Raw genomic sequence first — 10921 nt, 5'->3', positions numbered from 1 at the left:
CTACATAGTTATTTGTTTTTTAGTTGAAGGTGTCGTTACATTCTTCCAAATAAATAAATAAATCTCATTAGATTCAACGGATCCTTTTTTTTTTTTCATTTAAATTTTATTTTCTCGATAAATTTGGGAGTTTCACTATTAAATTTTAAGTTGAAATTTTATATTTGTTTCTAACCATTTCAGTCATATTCGATAATAATTTATATCTTGTTTGATAATCATTTTTTTTGAAAAAAACTAAATCTATAAATATTACTTCCATCTCTAAATTTATTTTTTCACCTATAATTTAAAAAATCAAATTAAATTTTGAGAACTAAAAAAAGTAACTTTCAAAAAACTGTTTTTATTTTTTAAATTTGGCTAAGATTCATCCATTCTACTTAATAAAGATTCATATCATGGTAAAAAAATGTTCATGAAATATGCTTGATTTTCAAAAATAAAAACAAAAAAGTAAATAGTTACCAAACGAGACCTTAGTTTTTTGTTTTAAATTTTGAAAATTAAGCATATTTCATCCACATTTCTTTCAATAATTTGCATCTTTCTTAAGTATAATGTTAAATTCTTGGTCAAATTTTATAAACAAAAATAATTTTTTAAAAGCTACTTTTTTTAATTCTCAAAATAGTAGATAACAAAGTAAGAAATTTAGAGATAGAAGTAATGTTCATATGCTTAATTTTTAAAAACAAAAATCGAAAATAAAATGATTACGAAACAAACTTCTGTTTAGTTTTAGTTTGAGTTTTTTTTTTTCCTCTTCTTCTTTTTAACTCGTCAATTTGGAGAATGTTTGACTTAGAAGGTACATAATTTAATTCTTAAAGTTTCAAATTTTGAATAATTTTGTATGAAATTATATCTAAATAGAAAGGGTGTATTTTTCTTCATTACCTATTTAATAAATATAGGGAGTTTCAGGAAAGCCTTATAAGTTAAGTATTTAATTTAGTAAATTGAAAGTAAAATAAAAGTACTAATATTGTTTGAAAATTAAGAAACTAGAATAGAGAAATTTATTTAGAAACGAAACAAAAACAAATACGTTTTAGAGTAAAATTAAATTTTACACCTAATTTCAAAAAAAAAAAAGTCTTATTTGTAAAAACTATAAAATTATATATATAGCAATAATTAACTACAGTCCACTTCTCCTACTCACATACTAAAAACATTAAGACATTCCTACAAAATTACAAAAGAAACATTTTAACTTTTTAAAAATTTTAAAAAGTAGTCTTAAAAAAATGTGACAATAATAATAATAATTTCAACAACCATAATAATAATTTTCATACTAGAAAAAAATGTGTTAATAAAATATTTTGAAAACATATTGAGAAAAAAAAAATAGATACTTTTTCTGAAAAAAAGTGGATACTAAATTTCTCTTTTTTTTGGTAGAAAAGTTTTACAATCAACTATAGTTTTAAGCTTTTTGAAAATAAATCTACTAAAAAAGTTTTAAAAAAAAAAAAAAAAAACCTAAGCCAAAATAAAACTCCAGTGTATTTTTTAACACTTTTTTTTTTTAAAAAAAATAATAATTGAAGTTGGGGTAAATACACAAGCATACCAAACTACTTTCCTAAATCTAGAGATGTCCAATTTTTTCGTCCCCGCCATCGACCTCGACTTCGTTCTCACTCCGATTGACTTTTACATATTTATTTAGTATAGTTATTCAATGTTATATTATTATTATTATTATATAAATATTACATTTAAATTCAAATTTGATTATTTATTGGGAAAGATAATGAATATATTTAAATTGAAAGTTTAAATTTAGATTATATAGGTGAATAATTTGATTTATATATATTTCTTTCTACTAAAAAATTAATTAGCTTTTTTAGGTCAAAATTTGAATAATTTATTTTTAAACTTAAATTGTCATATAAAACTAATAATAATAAATAATTTAGTAACAAAATTAATTATTTAATTAAAATTTATTCACATTAATGATTTAAATTAATTGACTTTTTTTTTAAAAAAAGATAACGGAAAAAAATTTCCCATCGGAATCCCCACTGGATCCCCGTGGAGAATTTTCCGATGATGGAAGATGAAATGGGGAGCTGGAACGAGATGGGGAATAACATCCCTAGCCTCGCCCACCCAATGGACATCTCTACCTAAATCCCAACAAAAAAAAAAAGGAAAAATTGAAAAAAAAAATTACTCAAAAAAGAAAAAAAAGGACAGAATATAACAGTAAAAATACAAATTCAAAATAAAATTTAAGAAAAAAAAATGCATCCCTCTATCTTCTTATACCCAACTACAACAAACAAATTCGAAATTCAAAATTTAAAATCTCCGGATGGAAAATTAAAAAAAAATTAAGAAAAAAGAAAAAGGGAATTGAGATTAAACTGACCTTGGCGAGAGTAAAAGCAAGAGCGGCGCCGGCGACACCGGCGCCGACGACGATGACGTCAGGATCGTCGGAAGTTTCAGAACAGAGGGGAATCTGGACGGCGGAATTTGTAGATTTTGAATCGACGGCAGGGGCGGCGGCGGCGTTGTTGATTCCATCTCTAAAAGCGAAGAAGAAAAGGAGAGGAAGAATGGAGGCCAAAAGAAGGCCGAAGAGAGCCGCGGATAGAAACTCCATTGTTATAGAGAGAGAAAGGAGGAGAGAGAAATTATTGATTCAAAGAAAGAAAGATGTGAGAGACAAATGAGGATTTTAGGTATTTATAGGACAAAATATCTATTGGCAATATTTTTGTGACATTTTGCGTCCAAGCTACCACAATTATTATTATTATTACTATTTTATATTTATATATATATACACACCTAATTATTTGAGAATTTTAATATATTTTTTTAAATGGAGATTATTTGAGGAGGTGAAACAATAATGTTTTATTGAGCTTTTGGAAAAGTATTAAAAAGAGGGCAAATGTGAATTGTGAAATCGTGACACCTAGATTGTAAAAGCAAAAAGTTAATAAAGCATAAAATTATCGTTTGTAAATTTAAAAGTTGAAAGTTCGAAAACTCCTACATAAAAAGTAAAAGGTTTCAGGTTCTATAAATGGGATTTATGACTTTTTTTTTAAGGGAAAAAAACTTTTGTAGTTAAAATTACTTTAAGCTTTGATGGTATTTCTAATTGAAAAAAAAAAAAAAAAAAAAAACTTAGTGCAACCCATGGATCGTGAAGCTCAAACATCATCAAATAAAAATCTTTCATGTGGCTGTGGTAATTTTTTTAATAAAAAATGAATTATTTTTATTTTTTTTCTACTATGTATAAAAAAGAGAATGCATGGGATTAGGTACAGTCTAGGTTACACCTAATCATTGTTCTTTTTAATTTAATATTACTATGTTATTCTCAGTTCAAAAGTGGGAGAAGGGTGTGAATTGTGGTATAAGGTTTTGAGGTTTTTTTCTTTTGTTATAAAAAGTTACTTCTTGTTCGTGAACTTTCATAGAATAACGATTTAGTCTCTCATCTTTGATTCAACACGATTTAGTCCCAATCTTTTAAATTTTATAATTTAGTCCTTAAACTTCAACATGTCACAAGTTAATCATTATACTTTCAAATTTGTAACAATTTAGTTATTGTCATTTAAAAAAAAAAAAACTCATCAAACTTGTCAATTTTGATGATCTAAATACTTAGACTAAATTGATACTTAATAAAATTCAAGGACTAAGTTATGGTAAGTTTCAAAATATAGGGGATAAATTATTACAAATTCAAAGAGTGAATTAGTGATTGTGGTATGGTGGAGTCTAATATGAGTTCACCAAAGATTCTAAGAAGTCTCGCATGCATGAATGATGAAAAGAATGAGAGAAAATAGATTTGAGGTTGTGAGGACAATAAGATTAAATAAGTTTGGTTAAGAATGTGTTTATGCAAATGTGCATCAAATTTTGACAACTAAAGAGCTTTTATCGAAGTTTCAACTATTGTATTAAGTAAAAGAGGCATCTCAAATTAATTGTACTTAAAGAAACAGTTTCACATGCTATAAAAGCATTAATTTATTTGTAAAAACAATCATTGAATATTTTTTAGGGATCATCTTTTAACTAGAAGATGATAAAAAAAATTCAAAATGAAGATAAGGATAAGACACTCGAGCTCATCCAGTTTAGGAGTTCTTCCACATAAGTTCATGTGTTTGCTCTTTCTTTTTTTTTTTTTTTTTTTTTTTTTTTTTTTAATTTACAAACCATTTCATCAAATGTTTTTTTTTTTCCTTCAACATGTGCTTTGAGTTTTAGTTTTGATGTTGTTGAATGTTAGAGAGAGAGAAAAGTCATGGTTTAGAAAGTTAGAGCAATAATAATTATGTGGTGGCCACATATAATATTTTTTTAAGAAATATCATTTTGGTCCTATATTTTGGGTTCTATTTATTTAAGTTATCGTACTTTCAATTGTTCAATTGTATTAGTCTTTGTACTATCTTTATAACTTTAAACTTAGTCCTTCAAAATTAATTTTTGTCAAGATTAGTTAAATAAAAATAGTATATATATATATATATTTATAAAAAGGAAAGACAACATGTGAATATATTTTCACAATTTATACAGAAAATGTTAATTTTAAGATTTATAAAAAGTACAATAACTAAAATTAGACATTCGAAAGTATACTAATAAAAAATAAAATGGAGTCTAAAATATAACATTCTAAATGGTGTTTTAAAACAATATTTTTTTTGTACTTTGAGCCAATTTAAGCATAGATTAATGGATAAGATGTTTGAAAGTTCAATATCCTTCCCTCTATTAAAATGCCATGAAAAGACTAGAATTTCCTTTTTTAAAAAAGTTTTTGCTGCTCGGTTAAAATTTTAGATAATGTTTTTAACCATGTAAAACCGCCTTTAGAAATTTTAAATAATCAAAATCAGAAGTAAATTTGAGAAATTCTCAAAAAATGGAGACAATATACTTAATTTTGGAGGTGAAAAGAAAGGCTACCCACAATTAATTGGCAATGGGTAAGGTTGAAAATACCCTTAAGATAGGAAATTAAAATTAAGGTTATGTAACATACTACAAAATTTGTTATACATGATATTACAGTATTTCAAGAAACATCATAGATAAACATAAAAAACTAAAATAAAAATAGAATACGGAGTTTGGTAATCTAGTTCGGTGCAATACCATCTACGTTTGGGGAATAGTGGCCCATGGGTCGTGGAAAGATATATTCACTAATATAAAATCAAGCAATTACAACGATATACTTATCTATAAATAAATGACAATTACGACGACACTCGAATAGCTCAACTTAGAGAATAATCACTTAGGCTCCTCCTAAGGGTGAGACTCCCTCTCAATGAAACTTAGGCTCCCTCTAAGTGTGAGATCCCCTTACCTTCAACGTACTTAGGCTCCCCTAAGTATGACATATAAGTGAATGATCACTTAGACTCTCTCTAAATGTGAGACTCTCTCTCATCAAGACGTTTATCTTTTCCACCTTTAAATGAGGACACTCCAACTTGATGAACTTAGGCTCCCTTTAAGTTTTAAGTTTGAGAATCCCTTCTCAAATTGCTGAAGAATAAACCACCACACGATCTAGAGTAAGTCTCAAGATCTACAACAATACAATCTTCCCCAAAGCAAGATTGACACCCACTTGTAGTTTAGGAGAAAATGCACAAGATAACTGACTTCAAAGAATCTTCAAAACAACCAACCCAAAAATTGAATAAAATCACAATATATATAACTAATCTTGGGAAGATAATGTTCAAGGAAGGAATAAATCATCTCCAAGAAAAAATACAGCAGGCCACAAAATCTACATAAAAATCTCGACAGATAAGGAAAAAATATTTTGCAAAATATTCTATATGTCACATTACAATGTCCTTAACAATGTCACAACATGTTGTTAGACATGTCATAGAGGATAGTAAGACATGCCAACAAATATGCACTACACATATCAACATATAAGAAACCAACCTCAAAGAAGAATCAACACAACACAGAACATGTGACAAAAATATGTCGTTCAACTTTTGCTTGTACTAAAATCAGCAATCATACTGTAGAAATAAATTTTCCAATAGAATTGAAGAACACCAAAAGAAAAATTATATATATAGGTCTCATTTGGTAGGCATTTAGTTTTTGAAAATTACTCATATTTTTCGTAATTTCTTACAATAATCTTTCATATTTTTTAAGTAAAAAGTTTGAATTTCTACCAAAATACAAAAAACAATAACAAGTTTTTACAAATTACTTTTATTAGTTTTAAAAAATTTGGCTGATAGTGGTAGAAAATAGATAACAAAACAAAAAAAATTAGAGGTAGATGAATGTTGGTAGGCTTAATTAAAAAAAATAGAAATCAAATGATTATCAAAAAAGGTTTTATACATACATTATATATAACAACAATTACGATTCCATAAATAAACTAGAAATTATGAATATTGTAAAAAGTGGGATAGATGGTACAATCACCTATTGATGTATTAAAAAGAATTTACGATTAATTTTTAGTCATTTTTGCAAGAAATATTAGGTTTAACTATACTTCGAGTTGCTATTTGAATTTATCTATTCTTCTTGTTGGCCCGATAGAGAATGGGGTGAGGAAAGGGTGAGATTTTCCATTCTCTTTTTTTGTGGCCATCACTTATTGACACATTATAAAAATAAATCAATATTTTTACAATCGTAAAAATATGAAAATATAAATTAATATTGTTAATGCAAGTATGTTGGCTAGTATTTTCTTTCGGACAAGATGTTTGTAACATGTTTGGCATCAAATTCTCTGGATCATATTTCCTTTCTGGTAGCAGAAAATATCTCTGTCTCAGTTCGAAAGTTTTTTTAAAGAAGGTTGTATATATTTTTTGTTAGATTTTGATATTGGCTATATATATATATATTTTTGTTTAAGTACTTTATAGATTTTCTTAGATGATGTCTTTGTAGGAGTTTGTCTCAAAGGTTGTGATTCAAGATGTTAACTGTGTAGAATAATTTTTCTTTATTTAAATTATTTTGCATAATATTTTTCTAAGATGTTTTTCCTTTTTGGTGAATTGCCAATTTTGAGTAGGGATATTTTCTTTTGTTGTGGTATTTAAGCCCAAGATGTTTTATTGCTAGGGTTATCGCATGTGTTGTTTCTGTGAGATCTTTAATTGAGTTTAGCAGAGTACTTTCTACGGAGTGTTTAATTGAAGAAGAAATGATTGTTTTTTTGCTTGTAGCGATATATTCTTCATATTGTATTACAATGAATGTTTCAATATTATGAAGTATAGTTCAGTCTTAGGGAGAGCCTAAGACAAAGCTGATCGAGAAAGATTTCTCAATCTTAGGGGATCCTGAGGTATTATTCATCGAGAAGGGAATTCTCAAGACTTAGGGAAACCTAAGTTCTCACATGAAGGAAGTTCACACGAAGGAGAAAAGATATCTTCAAGTGAGAAGAAGCATCACACACTTAGGGGGAGCCTAAGTGTTACATCACTAATATTCACTTACTTAGGGGGAGCCTAAGTCTAAATGAGAAGGAGTCTCACATCTAGGGGGAGCCTAGATGACTAGTTAAGTTAGGTTCTATGTGTGTTGTTGTAATACACTAGTGAATTATCTTTCATGGGCACCATCTCCCCTAGATGTAGATGGTCTATCACCAAATTGTTGGGGTTGAGGCCCTAAAGTCTCATGTCCTGTAGTTTGTAAACAGTTTGTACGAACGCTTGTGTTGTATATTATATGATATTTATTTCACATCTTGTTTTTTGCTCAGTTACATGTTTTATTTGCTTTACCACAAACCAATAAATATAAAATCACTGGTTATCTGTATGTAACTTCAACATGTATGTGGTGATATACAAGTGGATCATGTCTTGAGTGATAACCAAAATGGTCTGCAGTATATGGATATAGAAGGGAAACCTTATCCTGATAATGCTACGCCCGCTTTGTGGAATGGTCACAAGTGTTGTGACTTGTCACAGATGGTCTGATCCTGATCATTCGTGTTGGGGACATGCGAGTGAGGGCGTCCTATATAAAGAGTTTGTATAAGACCTGACCACGAAGTGTTAACGTCTCGTTATATAACACTGTTCATGACAGAGACTTCACTTTACTAGGATGACCATAGGTAGCATGACCTCAATCTTGAGTGAGTTAGAAACTCCTACCATTGAAGGCGGTCCTTTGATTTGTATGAAGTGGCCAGGTCACTGATTCAAACCTACCATTTTGAGGATTCATCTGATTTGGGAGCTGGGAACTCAGCTACACAAGATGGAATTCACTCCTTCCCCGAAGCAGGGGTAAGTAGATAGATAGCTCCTTTAAGGGTTGATTCTAGGGCTTGAACAATATGGCGCCGCACACCCTCTCTTGGCTCGAGAGGTGTTCATACATAGTTGGACTGTGTTGTATTGTTCATTAGAGGAATTAGTGGTACTTAAGGAGTGAGATGTAACTACAGGGGCAAAACGATAAATTGACCCAACTGTATTTACAAGCATCTGTGAAAGATCATTGTACTCATGATTGGTTATATCTGATGGACACAGAAATATATCTATGGTAAGAAGAGTTCAGTTGTTGGTCTTTAGTGGAATGCTTGACAGTTCACGGATGGTGGATCTCGTGGCTAAAGAGTTTAGTCAGCTATTCACGGACCGTTGGAGTTTCGAGCCACATATCCATTAGGTCCCCTGGGTAGCTTGGATAAAGTCGAGAATCAGTGTTTGGGTCAGTTTGAAATGTTCAAATTGATAGAGAGAGTTCGATTATATATGATATAATTGAACTGGTTGATTATATATGATATAATTGACTAAATGTATGAGATACATTATTTTGGAGGAAATTAGATATAAATATGATTTATATCAAGTAGAAGAGAAATTACTATAGTAGATATGTGATATCAAATTATAGGATAAAAATATAATATGATTATATTTATTAAATATTTAAATTGATTAATTATATGATAATTGGCCTAAAATTTCTCTCGGATGTGGTTAGTGGGAGCAGCCGCTTTCAACTATGGTAACCGAAGAATAAAATGAAAATTTGTTTCATTTTGCAAAATGTTAGAAAAAAATGGCATCGGTGTGGAAACGTAAACGATTGCATACTCAAGAGCCTATACGATAGTCGCTCAGCGCCTAAACGATCACACACTTCGTGCCTAAACGATCGCATGCTAGTCCCTAAACGATCTCTTAGCTTTCCTAAACGATCAAATGTGTGATGTGTTTTCTAAATAATCGTCCACCTTTTATTAAACGATCGCTTAGTAAAACCTACACAATCGTGTAACTTCTTCTAAACGATAAGCATTTAGCTATACGATAGCTTCCTTTTCTCTCCCATCTGCTTATCGTCTACACGATTTATTCTTCCTCCTACCTTTACCAAACTCACTAAAGACCACACTTTGGATTCTCACTCCGAGAATACCAAGGGCTCCTGTTGGTGGTGTCGTCCCTGCTGCATTCACTTGTTCGTGATTGATCGTGCTGCTACAGCCAACGCATTTGTTGGGCGATAGAGTATGGGTGGACGTTTTTCCGGTGCATCTGAGTTCCAAAGCTTGAAAAGGGTCTTCAACTGGTAGGAGAACTCTTTCCCTACGTATTCTTATTGTTCGAAGCATGCCTTTAATTAGTGTGAATTTGCATAATTGTATGTTAGAATGTATATGTTGTATTTCGGTCACAGTGAAATTGGAAAGATCCGAACGCGCTCATGGATGCTCTTCGTCAAGAGTTCCTTCACAAACTTTGTTACCGATTCCTGTGTGTTTATTCTTTATTCACTATCTGTTACTTTGTTGTTGTTTTTTACTTTTCTAGGATGTCTCGTGTGACATATGTGTCTTGTGCGAGGAACCACATTCTAAAATTTCGTATTTGATGTGGGATGCCTCTTTTAGGATTGTCGTTTTTACTCTATAGATCGTGATTGTTGTGTAGCAGGACATGAAGAAAAGCTCGATTGATGTATTGCTAGAAGCTATGTGTGAACCTCACTATTTTGAGGATGTTGCTAATAGTCAATTAGACTAGGCTAGTGCATTCATGAGTCATAGACTATTGTGAGCATTAGAGAAGTTCCTAATAGTGTGTATTGAGAGCATCTTCTTTCTAGCGTGTGTGAAGTTAAGATTATTATGAGTGGTTCTCATACTTATGGGAGCCTAAGTATGTCAGTTTAAGGTAGCCATCATACAAAACAATGAAAGATCAATACAACAATTGAGAGAGATTCTCACACTTATGGGGAGCCTAAGTTATTTTCACTAAGAGATAAGTTGTAAGTGAGCCATTATAGAAGGCGTTTAATAGACAAGCATTTTTTTTAATCGCTTAACTCTATATTAGTGAAGTTCCTTTCCTTCCACTCCCTAAATGTTGGTGATATTGCACCAAACTAGTCTATCAATCTCATTGTCTTTTTATCTTTGCTTATTATTTATTTTGCATAATTCTTATTTATCCTATTACAATATTGTGTGTGACTTGTGGAAATCTTGGTTAGATGTGTCTTTCTCAAATATTAAAGGGACGAGTGTACACCGTGACACACCAGGAGGCAACGGAGTCTCCAGATGTTGTGACCGGTAATGTCATATTATGTGAACAGTCTGCTTATGTTTTATTTAACCCTAGTGCCACACATTCATTTATATCTAGCATGTATGCATCTAGTATAGATAGGTTGGTTGAACATATGCTTGAAGAGTTATTTATCTCTACCCCTATGGGAGATGTGATAATAGATAGATGTTATAATCATTGTGAGGTACTGATCAATGGTCAACACTTCTATGTTGATTTACTTCCCTTAGAACTGTTGGAGTTTGATGCTATCGTGGGGATGGATTTTCTAAGTAAGTATCGTG

The 10921-nt window shown here is 30.4% G+C and overlaps 1 protein-coding gene across 1 annotated transcript in view; it reads right to left on the bottom strand.

Annotated features, from left to right (window-relative positions):
- The window catches only part of LOC120077762 (squalene monooxygenase SE2-like), a 7500-nt gene extending 4808 nt beyond the window's left edge, over positions 1-2692 (bottom strand). The window contains exon 1 of the mRNA XM_039031769.1: positions 2393-2692. Coding sequence (XP_038887697.1) covers positions 2393-2629 — 237 coding nt within the window. The 5' untranslated portion in view covers positions 2630-2692. The remainder of the gene's footprint in view (positions 1-2392) is intronic.
- Between the last annotated feature and the right edge of the window lie 8229 nt (positions 2693-10921).

This window comes from Benincasa hispida, chromosome 5 (assembly GCF_009727055.1).
Source record: "Benincasa hispida cultivar B227 chromosome 5, ASM972705v1, whole genome shotgun sequence".
In the NCBI taxonomy this organism is placed as follows: domain Eukaryota; kingdom Viridiplantae; phylum Streptophyta; class Magnoliopsida; order Cucurbitales; family Cucurbitaceae; genus Benincasa; species Benincasa hispida.
The sequence above is the reverse complement of the archived record's forward strand: the minus strand, read 5'-3'. Positions and strand labels throughout refer to the sequence as shown.